A 21,893-nucleotide genomic window follows, 5' to 3' on the forward strand; every position below is an offset into this window, starting at 1 on the left:
CCGCCCTATCATATATATGAATACTGGGTCACTACAGAAAATAGAAGTTCTGTTTCTCAGGGTTAGGGTAGCTCATCACCCTTTCCCTACTTTTTAATTCCAGCTTCACTTTATTCCCATGCTGAGTAAGAAACAGAGACAGAGTTAAGTTAAAAGTTAGGTTAAGTCAAAAACACAACTAGGCTAATATTGCTTTTAAAAAAAAATCTATTATTAGCTACATCTATTGTAAGGGTAGGGTATGCATATGAAAGTCAGAGAACAATTTGTGGGAACCAAAAATTTTCCTTTCATGGGTTCAGGCTTGAATTCACTTGTTCAGTAAACCTGTTTTAATGCCTCCGGGCTCTAAGCTAGGTCACTAGCTGAATTTTAATAAAACACCTATTGAAGACTGCAGAAAAGTTTCTTTCTTTCTTTCTTTTTTTTTCCTACAATGCTCCACAAACAAACAAACAGCAAAGTACAAAATAGTACTGAGGTCGCCTTCTGCAAGACTCAACCTTGCAGAAACTCTGGACTGGCACCACACAGAGGACTTGCAAGGCATTTATCCGTGTTCCGTTTGGCATAGCTTGTGGCCCAAGGAAAGAAAGCACTTGTCATGCAAACCTATAACCTCAGGTTGATCACTGGGCCTGGGGTGGAGCCATGAACTCCGCTTCTGACTTTAGACAAGTTCGGTAATTCTATATAAGAAAATGGAACGGCTGTATTCCTGGATGACTCACAAACCCAAGTGTCAATTCTTTTCGAGTACAAAAAGTGTCTCTAAAGAGTTATGTTTCCTAAGAACTTTCCGAAACTATGCTGTTCACTTGGCCTAGTGGTGGCTCTCGGTCTTCTTGGGCAGCAGCACGGCCTGGATGTTGGGCAGGACGCCGCCCTGCGCGATGGTCACGCGGCCCAGCAGCTTGTTGAGCTCCTCGTCGTTGCGGATGGCCAGCTGCAGGTGGCGCGGGATGATGCGCGTCTTCTTGTTGTCGCGGGCCGCGTTGCCCGCCAGCTCCAGGATCTCGGCCGTCAGGTACTCCAGCACGGCCGCCAGGTACACCGGGGCGCCGGCGCCCACGCGCTCCGAGTAGTTGCCCTTGCGGAGCAGCCGGTGCACGCGGCCCACGGGGAACTGCAGGCCGGCCCGGGAGGAGCGAGTCTTGGCCTTGGCGCGAACCTTGCCACTGCGACTGGACAAAACAAAATGCTGTGTACAATAAAAGTGCTGAGGCGGAAGAGTAGCTCACTCTTTGTTATTGACTGAATGGCGCTAAAAATGAAGACGTAGCATTGGCTAAGGGTCTAATATTTTAACCAGTAGAAACACAAATTTGAACAATATGCATTCTCATTGGATAGGTGTAATTTTAAACTAACCAATAAACATGCGACTATCTCTCGTCTCTATTTGCATAACAGCGTGTATATAGGGCGTTCACTTCGCCTCCTCTATACAGACAAATTGCAGTTTATCTGTGTTGTAACATGCCTGAGCCAACGAAGTCCGCTCCCGCCCCGAAGAAGGGCTCCAAGAAGGCCGTCACCAAGGCCCAGAAGAAGGATGGCAAGAAGCGCAAGCGCAGCCGCAAGGAGAGCTACTCGGTGTACGTGTACAAGGTGCTAAAGCAAGTGCACCCCGACACCGGCATCTCCTCCAAGGCCATGGGCATCATGAACTCGTTCGTGAACGACATCTTCGAGCGCATCGCAGGCGAGGCTTCCCGCCTGGCGCATTACAACAAGCGCTCGACCATCACGTCCCGGGAGATCCAGACGGCCGTGCGCCTGCTGCTGCCCGGGGAGCTGGCCAAGCACGCGGTGTCGGAGGGCACCAAGGCGGTCACCAAGTACACCAGCTCCAAGTGAGTTCGTCTGACTCACTCCAAACACAAAGGCTCTTTTCAGAGCCACTAAGCAGTTCTTTGAAAAGGGCTAGCACAGCACAAATCCAAGGGTTTTGTCTAGAGTACATTCCTCACTTTAAGAAAACACTAATGCAGACCATTTAATATTTATAAATCTGCCCTTCTGTTAATCTGGTTTTGATACTTGATTCCTATTTTAATCTCAAACTGGAAGGTTGCCATCACTTCAGTTAACTTTGTAAAAGTGCAGCTGAGTTTGTCCTTATGCCACATGGCACCATTCCTTTTCTGGGTCATTCTTGACTTTTTCTTGGCACCAGGTCTCTTGCAGACCAATATGGAATTACCATAACCACCCAGCCTGGCCTCAAACTGTATCTTCCTTAATTTCGGTGTCTGGGATTCCAGGCCTTTACAACCAGGTTTGACTTTCCAAGCCCCTGGTTTTTCCAACAGACTTGCCAGGTAATTCTAAATTATTTGTTGATTTTTAAAAATTGTCTTGTGTTGTACTGTTATTTGGTGTGACCTACTTTTTAACTGCACTTAATTAAGATTTTATTGGTATGGTGTTTCAAAATGGACTATAAAGGAGAAACAGCCTCAAAAAGCTTTAATGTTATTGCCCTTTTTATTATAGGTTTGGGATTCTACCTTCAAGCAGTGCCCCCCCCTCCCTCCCCCCCCTCCCTTGGGGGTTGAGGGGTAGGGGGCTCAAGACAGGGTTTCTCTGTGTAGCCCTGGCTATCCTGGAACTCACTTTGTAGACCAGGCTGGCCTCGAACTTAGAAATCTACCTGCCTCTGTCTCCAGGGTGCTGGGATTAAAGGCGTGTGCCACCATGCCCAGCTTGTTTTGTTTCTTAATCATCCTAGGTAAAGGTTCACTCAAGCATAATAGAAATGTCAAGAAAATGAAAATTATTTCTAAATCCCATCAGTAGGCTAGTACATTTACTAGATATGATAGAGTAGTAAATAGTCACATAAAGGTAGATAATTTTATTGTCCTATTTTGCGTTGTATTGCTGTTGTAAACACTATGACCATAAGCAACTTCGGGAAAGGGATCATTTGGCTTACAAGGCCTTTCTGATCCTTGAAGAAAGGGCAGGAACTCAAGCAGGAGCAGAGGCAGAAAGCAAACATCTGCTTTTCTTCCACCTGCCAGGACCACTCTACCCAGGGGTGGCAGCACTGATCCATGTAACCTTGTCTCAACCACATCGATCATTAATTAAAAAAAAAAAAAAAAAAAAAAAAAAGCCCCCACAGAATTATCCACAGGTCAATCTAATAAATGTATTTTCTCAGTTGAGGGTCCCTCTTCCACCTGATGAGTTTAGGTGTGTCAAATAAACACTAACCAGCACAAATATAAATGAAATTTTAGTACACAGATTTCAAAATGAATTTAAGCTGTTATAGAGTAAGATCTTAATATGACTTTCTAACCATTTTCTTTAATTATTATCTCTGATCTTTATAGTATCCTGTGGAACAAATTCTATTGTTTTCCCGGTTTTAAAGTGGAGGAAATTAAATAAGAATGGACTGCACTGAAGTCATAACTTATATGTCCTGTCTTGTATGAATGTAGAGACTCAGCTATGAACTATTTTCCAAAATAATTATACAAACCTTGAAAAGAAAATATGTAATACATTATAAAATGAAACATCTAAAACTCTGTCAATAAATTTGTTTTATTATTTTTACTTTCTTTTTTAAGAGTGAGAGAGTGCTTTGTACCCTGACTTGCTTGGAACTTACAAGAGTCGTCCTTCCTCAGCCTGCTGCATGCTGTCCTTGTAGGTACTCCCCACTACAGTTTTGAATGAGTCAGTTTATTAAGTATATAGGAAATCAAAAGCAAAAAGAAAACAGCAATTGAAGAAGCAGACAGACAGTAAAACTTCATCACGTAGGATCTCAGAATATCCAGCAGAGAGCAATTGAGGAAGCATCATTGAGGCAGTCAGCTGGATTTTATGGAGTCACTGGCAGAACAGTGTCTCTTCCTGGAAGACTTTAAAGTAAAAAAGACAAATAGCAACTGTGCAGGTGACACCATCAAATCAGTTGCTTACAACATGAAGCAGGAACCACCTGGGGAAGGGATAGTTAGCTGAGTTCCCTGTTGAGTTTTCCTCCGTGGCTGAGTTTCCTATAACTGGAGGACTAACATTTTTTTTCCTTTTTAAATCATGCGATAAACGAATGTCATATCTTAAAAATCATTCACCTTCTTTTTTTGTTTGCTTGGTTTTTCTTTTTTAAGATTTTAATTTATTTTATATATATGAGTACACTGTAGCTATCTTCAGACACACCAGAAGAGGGCATCAGATCCCATTACAAATGGTTGTGAGCACCATGTGGTTCCTCGGATTTGAACTCAGGACCTCTGGAAGAGCAATCAATGCTCTTAACCACTGAGCCATCTCCCTAGCACATGGTTTACCTTCTAAGGCACAATGTTTTATGCTTGGGCGATATTCTGTTCCATTCCTTCCATGCAACAGTAGGAGCGCCAGCTAATCCTTAGGGCGGGGGGGCTTGTAAGAGACTGATTCTTTGGGGGGGTATGGGGCAGGAGGTTGGGGGTGGAGGTTGGAAGGTGGAGGGTGTTCAAGACAGGGTTTCTCTGTGTAGCCCTGGTTGCCCTGGAACTCACTCCATAGACCAGGCTGGCCTGGAATTCAGAGAGTTGCCTGTCTCTGCCTCTCTAATGGTGGGATTAAAGGAGTGTGTTGCCACCAACCATCTGTAAGAGACTTTGAGACTAGCATACTTGAGACAGAACTGGTTGGGGAGTAGTGCAACCAACACTCCTGACTCTCAGAGAGAACTTTTTGGTGAACTCAGACAGCATACCTATATAGTGCACATGATCTCATTGTTCAATGATTATATCAACGACATAAGCCAACGGTAGATTAACAGGAGAAAAGCTTTATTACGTGAAGGAAAAATAAAAGTCCCAAACTTGAGAGAGATCTGGAAAGTTATGCTCGTTCTCAGTGGAGGAGGGAGGCAGGCACATTAGTGGAGGGTAAGTTAGATGCTTGCGGTGATCTCTGAGGATGCTCATGATGACACAGTTGCTTCTGGGTAGTTTGTCTTTGGTAATTGAGAAATTCAAATCAAGCACCTCCATGAATTTGTTGTTTCTGAAACACCCTCAGTTTTCAGATATTAAATATATAAAAAAGATGAGTATTTCCACTGGTGTGGGAGCAACAGTAGCACATTGATGTTATAAAGGATTTACCAATAAACTTCCTTAGGAAACACTAAGCTACCCTCTATCATGCCTCACAAGGAAGCTCTTTGGTGTAGGGAGCAAAGGAAAACCGGCAATGAGTGCAGCAAAACCTGCTCTTCTGGTCCATGTGCGGATGTTGATAGTGTGTGCTGAAAATGTCCATGCATTATTTGGCCCAGGAACATAAAAGACAGGTTAAAAAAGTTGATTATATAAGAAATTCAAGATGAGTTTGAATGGTACATTGCTCTTTTTAAATGCAGGTTAGATAAACAGGCGAGGTTAACAGTCTTAAAAGGGACCTCGAAGCGTATTGTTAACTATGGCTGTGATTTCCAACAAAAGTTCCAGTGTCTTAGGATGTAAGAGGTAGTTTCAGGATATTATGTGATCACAGAATAGAAGAGGTGGTTATTTTGTGGTTCTTTCAACAATGCAAACTCTCTGTTTGACTGCCTTTTCTAGTCTGCAACTCCCACCTGAGTCATCCTTTGCAATTTCATTGAAAATTTAGATGGGACAGAATGGGCTCGTGAAAAATAGGTAGCTTTGCTATTTAACAAAACTGAAAAATATATTAGGGTGTATTATAAAGAATTTATATGCTAAATATAGTTAAGAGTAGGAAGGGGTGGGAAATGTGATAGGGCAAAGAATGTGAATTATTGATACCATACAAATTCTGGTGTCTGCAGTCCAAAGGATTCGAAGAATTGAGGTGTGGAGTAACTAAGAAAGAAAAGGTGTTGTTAACAGGAGGTCAAAGTGTCAGGCTATGGCCTTTTAAAAATTACCTCGTATATTGTTTTTTGTTTTGTTTTGTTTTGTTTTGTTTTTTGGCTACATGTATGTCTATACACCACATGTATGCCTTTTGCCCAGATAGGCCAGAAAATAGCATCAAGTCCTTTGTGACTGCAGCTACCAACACTTGTGAACTGCCATGGGTGCTGCATGTAATAAAAACAAAGCAGGTAGGCAGAGAGACTATCCCAACAGGATGAGACTGCTTTATTGGAACAGTGATATATATATATATATGTGGGTGTTTTAGAGAACTGTGATTAATGCACATGTCTGGCTGATTACAGTTCGGATCAATCTATAGAAGAGACAGTTCGGTGGGCGGCAGCTAATCCTGAAGGAATAGGATGGGCAGTAAGAGTTTGTTCTCAGTGTGGAGAAGAGGTGCTGCTCGCTCACATTTCCGTTCTCACCTGTCAACGAAGGGAACAGATCTTTCTCACTGAATAGAAGAGATGCTTTATTCTTAGCCGAATAACTCGGCTTTTTTAGGGATTTTCTTCAAATTTAGCTAACTGTGGCACTTTCGCTTTCTGAGAACAGGAAGGAAATGGAGTTTTGGAAGCAGTCAATTAATTGCTAACCTCCTGTCCCCATCCCTGCTCCTGCACCCAGGGACTTCTGATCTATCCCAGGCCATACAAGTGAGAACACCTGATTTATGACAGAAAAAGTGTGTCGCTCTACCACACAGTCTTGAAGAGAGAATTACTGCTCTAACATCCCAGTCCCTTCTGGGAAATAAGAGGCTAGAAATACCTGTTTGTCTGATAAGAGATCATAAGACCCTGATTCGGGAGAAGCCCTGTCTTATGCCTGGAAAAAGGAAACTATACTGAGAAGCAGAAAGGAATATGTACTGAAAGTCCTGGATGGCTTTTCCCATTAGTCCACACCCATACCTTTTGTGTCTACCTCCATTACTACACAGTTGCCCATTACACAAAGTCAGAAAAGAAAAGAAAAGAAAAGAAAAGAAAAGAAAAGAAAAGAAAAGAAAAGAAAATGTTTTGCCTTAGTCTTTTGCTATGGAAGGCTGTATGTCACATAAATGTTTCATCCCAAGTCTGTTTTAAAATTGTTTTATTAATGAGATCAAGAAACTTGATCAGAAATCTTAGCTTCCCACTAACAAGCCCAGGAAAGCCAGGGCTAAGCATATTAGAAAGAAGGCCCACGTTAAACAGTGCCCTGAACATGGCAGGGCCATTGAGCAAACGAACTTTCTGTCTGCTCTGATCTATACTAAACTTGGAGTTGTGCTGTTTCAGTAGTAATGTGCTTTCCTATGAAAAGGCTGATGGGAGGTATATAAAGCAATGATTCTGTGAAAATTATTTTAAGTACACCACTGTTGATCCCTCGCCCCCACCCCTCAACAATTGTTACCTAGGGTCATCTTGCCCACAGAATTATGCTTTTTTGTGGCAGGCCAGGACTTAAAAGAGGTTGTGATTCTGCCAGGCCCCTTGAGCTGTCTCTTCGAGGCCTGTTCTTTGTTATGGAAATTACCTAATGGCTGTTGTAAATCATGGTTGTCTCTGTTGTCATGGAAGCAGCCTAAGGGACTGTCAATCCTGGTTAACAATTACCTCTTAGCATCCTAAATTTGCTTATCTCTATGTGGCCTCGGTAGTACAATACATTTCCTTGCGGTATTTGGGAGGCAAAGTTCCCTTATCTAAATTCTACGTTGGGTGACTTAACGTCTCTTAAACAAATCTATTATTAACAGATCCTTTCTAACACCACTTCTATAGCTTTGAATCTCTTCTACATCAGTATGGCAACTACAGGATCAAAAGCTCAAAGCTCCTCTCTGAGAGCCAGCGCTTAGGATGTGCATGCAGAAGAATCAGCACATGGCTACCTCAAGGACTGCTGGTGAAAGACCCACAACATGAGGACTCCCCCACGTTCTGACTCAGGAGAGGCGACACCCCAAAATCACCCACAAGAAACGGGTCTTGCTGCAAATTGCAAGAGGATTTTTATTCAAGAGCGCTCTCGGGCCCATGGTCATACACCATGCAGGGGTAGAGGACCATGGCGCCCCGAGTAGCTGGGTAAGGGGGTATTTAAAGGAAGAAACCAAAACTCAAGGAAGTGGGGAGGGCGTTGTTGGAAGATACCAAAGATACCAGTTAAGAGTCACAAGGAATACCTGGTAATTGTTAACTCTCAAGACAGCTTCTAAGAGCCCCTAACAATAGCACATTTGCATTGCAGGTTCTGGGTGACTTTCTTTAAAAGAGCACTCTTTGAACCCAGGAAGCAGGTGGATGGAGGAATGTCGCTATTTGTTTTATGATTAGCATACCTTTACAAAGGCCACATTCCCAAGCCTGGGCCTAAAGGCCTAGAATTCTGTTTTTACGTTGCTATACTTTCACTGGCAAGGTTTTTGATATTGATGATGACAATTTGTTTTGACAAACAATAAATAAGGGTATAGCCATTTTGTCTAGTAAATCCTTTCTAACATCAATTCTATTATTTCAAGCTTCTGCCTGAGCACCATCTCCACTTCTGCAGGAACTGTTAAGGGAACAATCATCAGTATTGGTCATGACCTTGAAGATGAGGGAAGATACCAACCACTACTTTCCCTCTCCATAATATAAATCTTCTCTGATTAAGTAACAAAATAATACAATACGAGTTTTAAAATGTTTAAATGATTTTAGATTTTTGAAAAAACTTAGCAGAAATCACAATGCTTAAAACATGTTTTTTTTGATGGAGTTGAAGGATGATTCTGTAAGACCCCCAACCCTCGGTCAGTGGTACTTACTTCGAGATGCCCTCTGTGAGATACCATGATGCAGATTGATGCAAAAGCAAGAGGGTTATTTTCCGTTGAGTGGGGTCAACTCTAAATTAGTCCCTCAAGGTAAGTGACTAGAAGGTGACCCTGAATGGCTATTACAAGCAGTTTTTATACTTTTTAGGGGCACAGGTTACATCAGTAAGGTTACATGTCAAACTTATTGGCTAAGCATATTGGCTAGCAAGCATGACACACATTTGAACTCTACCTGGGATGTTCCAGAGGACCAGGTGACTATCAGTCAGTAAATTGTGTTTTTTCTGAGAATTTTTTTTTTTTTAAACTCAAGAATGTTCCTGTGGGTGAAGAATGGAACTTGGCCTATCCTTGACCCCAGGCAGGAGGGAAGGAAGCCGTAGGAGGATGTGGGACTGGAAAAAGCCCTTAGGGTCCTTCAATTCAGCAAGTTAAAACACTTGTCCTTTCAGAGGACCAGGCTCAGTTCCCAGCAACCATATGTGGCCCTTACTCCAGTGTCAGGGAATCTAACACCCTCTTCTGACCTGTTTGAAATGTATAATAGATACTCAAGGTACCAAGGGAACCTGGGGCAGCATGAGCTTTAATATGCAGTCATAGGTAGCCACAGTTCCCTTCTGCCAAAGGTAAGGAAAATTACTCCTTTTGGAGCAGTGTGACAAGTTCCTGAGGAATGCTGGGTTTTTATCTAACCAATTAAAATTCTCTTATAGTTCAGGTTGAGCTCATTATTAGATATATGAACTGGCTTTTGAAACTTTAAGTAATGGATATTGTTTTTTTAAAATATACACACCAATGTATTTTTAAATGCCTTGGGTTATAATTTTCTTAGTTCTGCTACTATAAAAAAGTTCAAGAAATAACTACTTCATTGAATGTGGAATTTGGAGCAACAAAAGCTACGTTCTGGGGGCCACAGCCACTCATATGTGGCTCCATAACAAAGAATCTCTTACCGCTGTGGTAAAAAGTTGCTATTTTGGTCAACAATACCAGTTCTCACAGGTAAAGTATTTAGATTTTGGAGTATGTCAGAAAAACATACTTAATAATAGGAAAAGATTCCACTAGCATGTTTTGGTTAAATATATGAGCTTTCTTAAACTATATGCTTAAATAGTTATGATAGAATATTAAGTGTACATAATCACTTTTGATTTTTTTCTCCACACCAGTTTAAACTGTTTCACTGTAAGGTCCCTCTGCCAATAAATATCGATTAAATTAAAGAATAAAATTTTACACAATGTTACTGGTAATACTTAGCCTAGGTCTGTCAAGAAACTAAATATACATTTTAAAATCTAAGTTATAGCCGGGCGTGGTGGCGCACGCCTTTAATCCCAGCACTCGGGAGGCAGAGGCAGGCAGATTTCTGAGTTCGAGGCCAGCCTGGTCTACAGAGTGAGTTCCAGGACAGCCAGGGCTACACAGAGAAACCCTGTCTCGAAAAACCAAAAACAAAAAACAAACAAAAAAATAAATAAAATCTAAGTTATGAATAATAGGTTTTCTGCCAATGAAATATGGGCCAGATTAGATAGAATTAAAAATAAAGACAGGTTTATTAGACACTGCCCCCAAGCAGGTTCACAGAACCCAAAGAACAGGGCCAGGGAAATCATGTTCCCAGGCCAAGGCAAGGGGGTTTTATAGGTCTTAGGCGAGGGATGATGACTGACTGTCAGTTAGGGGCTGGGATTGTGCTCATATATGGTCAAAAGCTGAGCCCCTAAACAGGCACACTTGAGTAGAAAATGACATGTTAGCTATACGCTTTCTTTTTTTTGCAGGCAGGGTTGATGGAAAGAAAGCAGATGGGGTTTCCCAGCTTGTGCAGGGAACAGAAGCAGGTTTTCCAACCAAACATCCCAACCTCTTTGGTTATAGGGGCACTGATTCAGATCTGGCTACTTCCTGCAGAAGAGGGACAGCATGGGGTAGTTAGTGCTAGGAGAAAAACTAGACAGAAGATGACCCCCCGCCATGAGTGGGGCTAGCCACATGAAGAGTAAAGACTGCCAGAAAGAGTGGAACAGGGATGTGCACTGACTGCATTTCCCTCAGACAATTTGTGGAGTGACGTGATATTAGTTTCTAACAGATCATATTCATTGATAGAGTACCAGCAATCATCTCCCAAGAACATGCAGGTGCTCCACTGTCGGGAAGAGGTCTAACGCTGTCCCATTCTACATGGGCACCTGGGCCATCAAAGTGATCTAACACTGGAGGGAGACTGATGACATCATTGAGTTGCCGATGGCCCTTGGGAGACACCCCTTTGATCCCAACCACCGAATATCCCATGGTGCACACTTCTGAGAAAGAATAAGGCAGTCATTTAAGATATTTATGAAAGCCATCCATCTTTTGCCTATGTGGCCCCTTTGTCAAGGAATTTGTTTCTTTCCTCCATCTGGTAGTGAGGTTTGTAGGAGGATGTAAGGAAGAGGATGTGGCCCTTGATCTGGAGGAGCTGGAAGCCAAACCCCAGGTACCTGAGTTAGACCTGTAATTACCCAGAGCCACAGGGACTGTGGAAGTGCCCCTGGCAGTGAATTATTATGGCCACCTCTACCAGGAGTTGGAGGGCCTCTAAGAGTCGGGCTATACTGACACCAAGGCACAACAGGGGCTCCCTTGGGAGTCAGCAACCCCCTTTCCTTCCATAGGATAGAGTGGCTATGAGCTATTAGGAGGATGTACTTCAAATCAGTGTAGATGTTAGCATGTTGTCCTTTGGCAATACGGAGTGAGCTGGTTAGAGCCTATTGTGAAAACGTTCCCACTGGGAGGTAGTTTGTCGAAACCAGTTCAGCTGAGGTGACAACCACAAAAGCTGGCTGTGGGGTTGCTGAGTTATCTAAAAGGGAACTTCCATCCACAAAAAAATAGATGTGGGAAGTGGTACTGGAAGAGAATGGAACAGGCAGTATGACCAGGTTTAGAGTAGGTCTAGGGGCCAGAGTGGCTTGGCAGTTTTCCAGGAATAACAGATGAAAGGCCTGGACCCATGAGGGTCCCAGGAGAGAGAGAAGAGGGCCTCAAGGGATGGATAGGTGTTGTTGGAGTATAAAGTAACAGGCTGGAGCATGGAGACTTTGAGAGCCTCTTGGGAGAGTTCAGCACCACTGCTAGAGCCCGCAGAAATGGCTGCCACCCGCACACAGTAGGGTCCATTTGTCTACACAGAAAAGCGACAGGTGGGAGGGCATAACAGGTTGGGCCAGGACACCTGTTGCTGCCCCCAGCCTCTCATCAATAAAGAGGTAGTAGGGCCAAGAAGACTCTGAAAGAGCTATATAGCCACGTGAGTGAGAGTCCCATTGGGGGTTTCCTTGGCCACTTGGTATAGTGGCTTAGCCATAATAGTAACACTGGGGATTCAATGTCTGAAGAACCAGGTCACAAAAATGAAAGAATCTGATCACAACCATTGGGGGCTGTAGGTCCCTCAGAGGCCACACACAGTTGCAGATAAGGGTCTTAGAGCCCTGGCTAAGTTGAATCCCCAAGTATATTATGGCAGAAGAGCACAGTTGACTTTAGACACGAGATGCTGCGGTGTCTTAGGGTTTCTGCTGCTGTGACCAAAACACAAGTTGGGGGGAAGGGTGTTTATTTGGCTTACACACCCAGATCACAGTCCATCATTGGAGGAAGTCAGGACAGGAACTCAAGCAGGGCTGAGGGCAGGAGCTAATGAAGAAGCCATGGAGGGGTGCTGCTTACTGGCTTGCTTCTCATGGATTGCTAAGCCTGCCTTCTTATAGAACCCAGGACTACCAGCCCAGGGATGACACCACACAGAATGGTCTGGGCCCTCCCCAACCTATCACTAATTGAGAAAATGCCTTACAGCTCTATCCTATGGAGGCATTTTCTCAACTGAAGCCACTTCCTTTCTGATGACTCTAGCTTGTGTCAAGCTGACACACAAAAGCAACACAATTGCTCCTTGTCAACTTGACTCACAAGCACAGCACTATCAATCGTCCACTAGATGGGTCTGGTCTGCTTGCTGGCTGGCACACATTCACACTGTGTGAGAGTGAGAGTGGAGGCCTGGATGATATAAAGGTCGTGCCTCATGTTAATGACTGGCGAAGGGACCGGAACGCCTTAACACTGGCAGACCGGTTGACAGAGAAGGATCCTAGCAGTTTTTCAATCTGGGGAGGTCTTGAGGAGGAAAAGGAACATGAACTCAACAACACCCTCAACTCCAACTGCTTCCTGGAGAGGGCAGAAGGGAGCACAGGTTTGGTGGGACCCTGTATAAGAGGCTACAGGGGAGATTCCAGGGGTAGTAGGCCAGTGTGGATGGGGCCAGGGTGTGGGTGTCAGCAACGAAGTAGAGGCAGGAAGCAGAGTAGGCAGGGAGGGTGGAAGTGGATAAAGGGGAGAGGGTTAACCTATAAGTGGAACCTGTAAAGAAGAAGGAGGAGCAGGGAGGAGGGGAAGAAGGTGGGTAAGGGGAAGAGGCTAATTGTGCATGGCCTTTAGCTCAGAGGGGAAGACAGAAGGCATTGGTATAGGCAAGAAGACTTCAGTAAGCAGAGTATGTGATTTTTGGGGGGGGGGGGTGGGGGAGGTGGGGTGGGATTGGGAAAGGATTAGGTGGAATAGGAGAAAGGCCTGGGTGCAGAGAAGAAGGCTGTCCACTAGACAAAGCACTTAGTGTGTAGGAGGGGGAGAGAAGAAGAGAAGGGGTGGAGACCCAGTGATTCAGATGACGGTTGCTCGAGGTCTGAGTCCCTGTATGTCTGAAAATGCTGCAACCTTGGCCTAAGCCATCGAGCACTACAGACGGAGGGACAAGAATTCAGTTCCCCCAAAACGTGAACAAAGGGAGTCCAGACCATTCTTAAACCAGCAGAAAATTTCAAGATCACGAAGGATGTTATAGTCAAGAGTGCCCTCTAGTGGCCATCCAGACGGGTCAGCGTGTACTGAGGGCAGACCAAAGAACAAAGGAAAGTCAGGCATTTTGGATTCCAGCCCACTTTGGATAAATTTTGAAGTAGGCACCCCAAGGGCGACTGAGATAGTGTTTAGACCCTGTCTTGCCCTTTTCCAAGCCAGGGTTGGTTGCCAGAAACTCTTAGGTGAGGGTGATGACATGTTAGCCTGAAGTTTTCTCCAAGCATATGGGGTTGAGGGAAGGACAGCAGACAGGGTTTCCCAGATTGTGTGGTGTGAGCAGGGGTCCAAGCAAACTGTGAACTGAAATCGGCTTAAAGGTTTCTATAAATTCTTATAAACATATTAAAATGGCCTTTTGGAAGTTTGAACTAAAAAAAAAAATTGAAATGCGGTTACAATAGAGAAGGAACACAAGGTAATTCAGAGCACGGTTTGCACGGTGGAAAGTGTGTACTGAGCACCAAAGCGCCTTAGCAGCCGCCTGCAGTGTCCTCTCTGGACGGGGTTACCGGTTGTTAAGGGGCCGCTTGGCTTTCTGTATTTTGTGCAATCAGTGTACTGATTGTGCGCTCGATTCTCCAAACTCTTAAAAGGGCGTGAGGAGCTAGTTCCCTCAGAAAGCACAGACAGGGAAACAAAAGGCGCCCTTTTTCTTTTTGGTAAGTCTTCCCCTCCCCCACGGCCGCGGGCGCAACTTCCCGCCTCCTCCCTGCAGGTTCTCATTTCGGTCCGCCCGCTACAGTATAAAAAGACGGCGCTCAGGCTCCCGGTCAGCATCTCTGTTCTGAGCTGTCCTGAGTGCAGTCATGTCTGGCAGAGGTAAGGGCGGGAAAGGGCTCGGTAAAGGTGGCGCTAAGCGCCACCGCAAAGTGCTGCGCGACAACATCCAGGGCATCACGAAGCCCGCCATCCGCCGCCTGGCCCGGCGCGGGGGAGTGAAGCGCATCTCCGGCCTCATCTACGAGGAGACCCGCGGTGTGCTGAAGGTGTTCCTGGAGAACGTGATCCGCGACGCCGTCACCTACACGGAGCACGCCAAGCGCAAGACCGTCACCGCCATGGACGTGGTCTACGCGCTCAAGCGCCAGGGCCGCACCCTCTACGGGTTCGGCGGCTAAGCTGCTCGCTTACACTATATTTCCCTAAAGGTCCTTTTCAGGACCACCACATCTTTTACAGAAGAGCTGACGCTTGTTAACTGAGAACTGGAGTGAAAACGGCTCGTAACAGGTTGTCCAATCAGAACGAACATGTATGTGCTTAATTTGCATGCGGAACAATGCTAGGAAAGCTGAATAGTCCTGTCAAGTGGTGAGTTCACTAGGTGTTCACATGGTTTCACTCTTTTTATTTGTTCTAGGCAGTTTTATTATACTTGCCCATTTTTCTGCTTCCACCTCTTAAGGATGCTTCCCTACTTAAGTCATTTCATACCTTGCGACAGACCACTTAAGTTCAGGATTTGTACATTCAGTTGTGTAGAATGAGGTTGATCTGGCTTTATAAACTATGCTGTCTCGGATGCAATAAAATTCTGAATAAAACTGCCAATATGGGGGAGGTGTGAATTTCTGAATTGAGTTTTTATAAGCCATAAAACTTTAATTAATAAATCATAAAACGGCCAAGAGTCAACAGTTAATGAAGGTACACTGTTACTACGTTTACACTTCCACATAAATGTCAATAGAAACAATTTAAGTTGTCCAATGCTTGCGTTTAGTCTGTTCCACATGGGAGAGAGCATGTGGTTTTGCTTAATACACATTCTAATTCCATGTATTTTCCTGCATGTTTTATGACTTCATTTTTCTTTAGAGATGAGTAATATTTATGTATGTTTGCTTGATTAACAAATTTTTCATTATCCATTTCTCTGTAGATGGGCAACTAGGTTGATTCCAATTCTTTGTTATTGTGAATAAAGCAGTAATTAACATTGAGGTAAAAAAATATCTCTATGATTCTCTATATTCTTTGAATATATGCTCAGGTTTAAAATAACTTTGTCATATTGGAGTTCTATTTTTAATTTTTTGAGAATATCCGAACTGATTTCCACAGTGGCTGTATTGATTTGTACCCCACCCCGCACCCCAATACCAGTAAATCAGAGTTCCCTCCACATCCTTGCCAACATTTGTTGATGGCTTTCATCCTAACTGAAGTGGTATCTCAAACCACTTCACACATTAAATAGTTTTAATTTGCATATCCCTGATGTCTTGGATTATTGTTGAGCACTTAACAATAGTCACTGACCACTTACCTTTGTTTTGAAAACTATTGATTCAAGTTATGTGCTGATCAGCAGCTTCATTTTTCTAGCATTCACTTCCTGAGTTCTTTGTAAATCCTGGACATAATCTCCAGTCTTATACAGAGCTAGCCTAGATTTGATCCCATTTTGTAGGTTGTCCATTTGCTGTTCTGATTGTTTGCTTTGCAGTAGAGAAACTTTTCATGTTATACCATCTGTTGAAACTTGACCTTAGATCCTGTGCTGTTTTTATTCTATTTAAAAATTTTTCCCTACCACAGTATCTTCAGGGGCATTCCCTTTGTGTTCTTCTAAAAGTTTAAATGTTTCAGGGCTTTGACCCATTTTGAACTGAGTTTTTCACAAGATGAAAGATACAAATTCATTTCCAGTCTTCCACAGTCAGAAATCCAGTTCTACCAGCAATGTTGGCCAGGCTTTCCCCAAAGCATGTTTTTCCCACTTTAGGACAAAAATTAGGTGGGTATAGCTTTGCCTTTTTATTTCTAGGTCCTCTATTCTATTCCACTGGATTTTCTGCTTTTTGTTGTTGTTGTTGTTGTTGTTGTTGTTGTTTTTAATTCCAGCACCAGGCTGTCTCTATCACTATAGCTCTATGTACAACTTGAGGTAAGGTGATGACATTAGCGTTCTTCTTACTCATTACAATTGCTTTGGCTCTTTTTTGTTTCTATTGGATTTTTGCATTATTTTTTCTAAGCTTGTAAAATGTGACATGGACAGTTTCATAGGTATTGCATTAATTCTGTATATTAATTGTAGATATTTTATAGTATTATTTCTGTATAAAAATTTTTTTTCACTTTCTACTATTTTCTGTTATATTTTAAGTGAGAAAGTTACAAACCATCATAATTATACATATAAGGCCAAATTAAAGGTTTATTTTTTGGACAGCAACCAAGAAAGTCTCCTGGTGTTGGAAACTCAGAGAACTATGTACTTAGAAGCAAAAGACCACAATTATATCACTCTTATGTGAGGGTCGGAGTAGGCTTCCAGCTGTTCAGGAAGAACAAACATGACCATTTTGACTTATCTCTTTAACAGTTGTTTGAGTTTATGTTTTGCTTGTACAAACATTAACTACTTTGGTTAATACATCTGGACAGTGGTCAGGATCATTGTCAATGCAAATGTGTTCCCAAGGTAGACAAAGCCACTGTAGAAGCAGAGAAGTGTCTACACAGACAGAAAATAGAGTCAGGACCAACACAGCACTACCCTACTCATTTCACTATGCTTTCCTTTTTCACTATTTTAAAGCTTTTGTTGCAGAGGTCTTGGATTTTTGTTGCTGCTGCTGCTGCTGCTGTTGGTGTATTTCTGAATACTTAATTGGGAGTATTTCGAAGGAAATGTATTTTTCTAATTACTTTCTGGGAGAGTGTAATGGCTATTCTCGATTGTCAGTTTGTCAGATTGACTATATCTGGAATGAACTACAATCCAGAAATGGAGGGCAGACCTGTGACCTGTAGCCTTTGCTCCAGATATGGAGGCTGGGAGACACAAGTGTTTGATCCAGGTCTTGATGTGGGATGACACACAGTCTTAATCTGTATCAACACACACCTTTAATCCAGATCTTGAAGCACTCTTTAACTAGACCATACCATCTGCTGAAAGCCTACATAAGGACAATAGAAAAAGGAAGGGTTTATTTTTTTCTTCTATGCCTGTTTATAAGCATATCTGTTGGAGCATACTTCATCTGGATTCCAGCTTATATAGGAGACCAGCTGAAACACCCAGCCTTGTGGGACTGAGCAACTACTAGATTCCTGTAATATTTATTCACAGCTGGCCATTGTTAGATCAGTTGGATTGAACCCTGTAAGTTATTTAAAAAAAAAAAAAAAGAAAGAAAGAAAAAAAACCTATAAATAGGGAGAGACATTCTATAAGCTCTGTGACTCTAGAGAACCCTGGTAGCAGGAGAAGTGGTACCAGAACTAGTTATAGAGGAGTAGAAGTATAAGGATGAATCTTTTAAGTGTTTGGAATAGGCTTTTAATTTGCCAGCACCGTCAGCTACTGAAGAAACCTATCACTCAGTCTCTCTCTCCTGGGAGCTCAGAGCGTATTGAAAGCCTATGGTGGAAACTATAATTCAAACTTAAAGAGGTAAATGCCTTTGATTATCTTGATCATCGGTTGTGTGTGGTAATAGATTTGGTGACCAGATATATGAAACTTTCTACGGTTTGGGTTGAGGGGGGGAGGGGAGGGGGGAGGAAAATGCTTTTGCTGTTTAGTTGCTCTTAGCATTTCTGGATAAACTGATAAAGGGTCGGACTGATCTCCATGAGCTCCAGATGCAAATCAAACAATGTAAAGGTTTTTAAGTAAAGAGAATCTTCTCTCCAACAGCCATAGAGCTTGAGTCGCAGAACATCAAACCAAAGCTCTCATTGTAAGGTTGCCTGGATTACAGCAGAAATCCAAGCCTCAGTCTCAGAGGGGCCAGCAGGTAAAGTAAGGGCATTTGTTGGCAAAGGATGGGATCCTATGACATGGGGTGGGGATGTGTGGGAGGACCCTGTTGAAGCTGAGAACTTTGAGTCCTCAGATTCTCAAGAGTTTACCTCAGCTGAGGTCAGCCCCACTGCTTGAAATATTGCCTTTTACAACTAAGAAAATTAATCCTTTATTGTCTGATTTTTCTCTGAAGGAAATATCAGGCAAGACAAATCTGATGTCAGTCAAGGCTCCCCTCTAGACCTAAACCAAACTCAAGGCAAAGCAAGCCCCTAGACAGGGTGAATAAGAAAGGAAGGGTTATAGCTTAGTGGTGATGTGTTTGTATGTCGAGTTGACAAAACAATTGGCTTGTTTTGTGTGTCAGCTTGACAACAAGCAAGAGTCCTCACAAAGGAAGGAACCTCAGATGGAAAAATATATATATATATATATATGCCTCCATGAGATCCAGCTGTAAGGCATTTTCTCAATTAACAATCAATGCGGGCAGGTTCAGCCTTTGTGGGCGGTGCCATCCCTGGGTTACTAATCCTGGTTTCTGTAGGAAAGCATTTCTCCATGGCTTCTGCAGCAGCCTCCATTTCCAGGATCCTGCCCTGTATGACTTCCTGTCCTGACTTCCTTTGGTGATGAACAGCAATGTAGAAGTGTAAGCCAAATAAATTCTTTCTCCCCCCAACTTGCTTTTTAGTCGTGATATTTCAGTGCAGCAAGAGAAGCCCTAAGACTCTCAAGTTAGCATAGGTGAAAGGCTAGTAGGTAAAATTCCTAAAGGTGGCCCACAGGGGTTTACATGGTGAGCTCTACTAGACAAGGTACAAAGGAGACTTTATCTCAGGATTAATTCTTACCATGGATATTGTCCCGTCCAGCAGGACTTAGTTATTCCGTGGGTCAAGGAGGACGGAGTCCTGCAAGAGCAACGGGTGGAGAAAGGGAAGCGAGATCAAGCAAAGAGTTGTCAAGGTCTGTTTAATGGAGGCTAAGAGCCTGGTTATAAGCACACCATGAGAGAAAATAGGGAGAAGTCGAGGGAGTATAATAAAATACAGAGAAAAGGGATGGACATCTGGGGCAGATGCTGATTGCAGGCTTCTTGCAGCTTATCTTGGAATGTCGGCCCTAAAACAGTCCCGGGCGGCCTTCAAACATTCTGCAGTTTATCTTGGAGTGCCATAAACAGTCCCAGGCACCAAACGGAGACATGGAGGAGGAGGTGAAGCTGGCTTTATCCAAGCAGTTCTAGGTGCCAAGTGAAGGAGGGAGTGAAGCTGGCAGTCCCAGGTGCCAGGTGGAGACAATGAAGGAGGGGGTGACATAATTCCCATCAAAGGGTCAGCCGGATCTTCAGGGTGAGAGTTACTGTGGGTCTAGTTTCTCACGGTTTGGTCTCTCACAGTAGGTGCAAGAACAGAATATAGAAACATTGACCAGATTTATCTATACAAAAGTTAAACACAAATGAGACATCGGGCATATGATTTTCCCCTTAGCAAAGCGGTGCAAATTTACACATAAGGATTTTCCTAGGGCCATACAGGAGGAAGGACAAGTGGCTTTAGAATTCATGCAATGCTGCCCACAGGTCACCACAGTCACATGAGTGAGCCACGGTGTGGCACAACCCTGAGAACTGTGTCCTGAGGACTCCATGCTGTTATAGAGTTCTCCTCTGCCTGCTGCCCTCATGCCCTTAATCCAAGAATTGTATGGAAACTCTAAGGGGCTTTCAGTCCCTCACGCCTCTGACACTCACGATACTTGATCTCTGGCAGGCATTGCTGCTGGAGCAGATTAATGATTCAATCACTACTCACCCTAAGAAAGAACTTAGATTGTCAGCAGTGTCCACCCCCACCCTTAAGAAATTTGGAAAAATAAAATTGTTAGTGAAGCTAGGTTTAGATGTTTTTACTACTGGCTCTGATGTAGAAAATCTTAGGAAAGAATTTGAAGTTCAGGAAGGCACATTCATACGAGCTAAGCTAGAGACCTTTTATGGTCAGGAACGGAGAACAATGGCAGTACTGGCTGTGATTCTCACTGAGGTTGGACTGGTGATAATTGATTCCTTATACCCATTTGTATCCTCAGCTTCCTGATATGATTGATTGATCTATCTATCTATCCATGTATCTATCTATCTATCTATCTATCTATCTATCTTTAGGTGTGGTTTTTTTTTTTAAGATTTGTTTATTTTATGTATATGAGTACACTGTAGCTATCTTCAGACACACCAGAAGAGGGCATCAGATCTCATTACAGATGGTTGTGAGCCACCATGTGGTTGCTGGGAATTGAACTCAGGACCTTTGGAAGAGCAATCAGTGCCCTTAACTACTGAGCCATCTCTCCAACCCCTGATATGATTTATTAAGATTGGCTGATGAGTAGACATGCATTCTACAGATTTAAGGTAGATATGGCTGATTTTTTTAATATAAAAGTTTATAGACTTGTGATTCTTTGAAGATTCTTAAAAGATTACCTTAAAAGATAAGTAGAATTATCACTCCTTTCTTTGTCAGTGGAAATTGCTGCCTTCCAATAAAAGAAACTAGCTGAGGAAACTACTTTGCTTGCTTACACTTTGTTAATTTATAACAAGTTCCCTTAGTTACAAATGTGCATGGATTATGGGGATATCACTAGAAGAAAATTAAAATGTAATCACATTGAAGTTATATACTGCTGAGAGATTTTCCTGGGATACATAAGTTATGGAAGAAAGAATGAATTATGAGGATTGCCGTCAACTCTGTCCATGTAAGGTTTGTGTGTGTAGTGGGTCGGAGCATTGTTCCTTCCATCCATCAACTACGAATATAAAGTTTGTGTGAATGATCTGGACTACTGTTCCCTCCACTCACCAACTATCTGTGTGTGTGTGTGTGAGTGTGTGTGTGAGTGTGTGGGGGGGTGGAGTTTACTCCATCCAATTGTGTGTACTTATGTATGTATATGGATGTGTGAAATGCTTGGAGCCTGCTTGCTGGAGCTTTGTTCTAACCATTCTATATGTGAATGTGTATATGTCTGTCTGTAAGTCTGCATGTATGTATGTATGTGTATATATATATATATATATATACACATATGTCTGTGTGTGTGTGTGTATGCATGGAGGAATATTATTTATGTATATGAAGTTATTGGGCTCTGCCTTTTGTTTCATCCACTCAGAGAGGGAGAGAGGGGGAGAGAGAGAGAGAGAGAGAGAGAGAGAGAGAGAGAGAGAGAGAGAATGTTTTCATTCTTTTCTTCTCTTTCTTGCTAGCCCCAAGGAGTTAAAAGAGTCCATAGTTTTTTTGCTGGTCACAGAAAGTGACAGCCTCATTGATTTTAGCTTTGTTCCCCCAGAGAAAAGTCTGCTGAGTAATTTCTCTAATCCCTGGTTGTTTTTGCCAGCGGCCCCTCTGGGTAACTGGATCCACCCCCATCAGTGGCTCTAATA

General features: G+C 43.0%; 2 protein-coding genes and 1 pseudogene across 2 annotated transcripts; 2 read left to right on the top strand and 1 right to left on the bottom strand.

The window, feature by feature from the left end:
- Nucleotides 824–1,183, bottom strand: H2ac14 (H2A clustered histone 14; annotated as a pseudogene).
- On the top strand, nucleotides 1,426–1,908 carry H2bc14 (H2B clustered histone 14). The gene has a single exon (NM_178200.2). The coding sequence runs from the start codon at nucleotides 1,480–1,482 to the stop codon at nucleotides 1,858–1,860; it is 381 nt and encodes a 126-aa protein (NP_835507.1). The 5' UTR covers nucleotides 1,426–1,479; the 3' UTR covers nucleotides 1,861–1,908.
- A 12,507-nt stretch (nucleotides 1,909–14,415) lies between these two features.
- Nucleotides 14,416–14,838, top strand: H4c11 (H4 clustered histone 11). The gene has a single exon (NM_178210.2). It carries the CDS (start codon nucleotides 14,478–14,480, stop codon nucleotides 14,787–14,789), a length of 312 nt encoding a protein of 103 aa, NP_835582.1. The 5' UTR covers nucleotides 14,416–14,477; the 3' UTR covers nucleotides 14,790–14,838.
- The last annotated feature ends 7,055 nt before the right edge of the window (nucleotides 14,839–21,893 follow it).

The sequence above is a fragment of the Mus musculus genome, chromosome 13 (genome assembly GCF_000001635.26).
Source record: "Mus musculus strain C57BL/6J chromosome 13, GRCm38.p6 C57BL/6J".
Lineage (NCBI taxonomy): Eukaryota > Metazoa > Chordata > Mammalia > Rodentia > Muridae > Mus > Mus musculus.

What these genes read in the sequence shown, in the direction of transcription:
- H4c11 (NM_178210.2), top strand. Translation starts at nt 14,478, where the DNA reads ATGTCTGGCAGAGGTAAGGGCGGGAAAGGGCTCGGTAAAGGTGGCGCT.
- H2bc14 (NM_178200.2), top strand. Translation starts at nt 1,480, where the DNA reads ATGCCTGAGCCAACGAAGTCCGCTCCCGCCCCGAAGAAGGGCTCCAAG.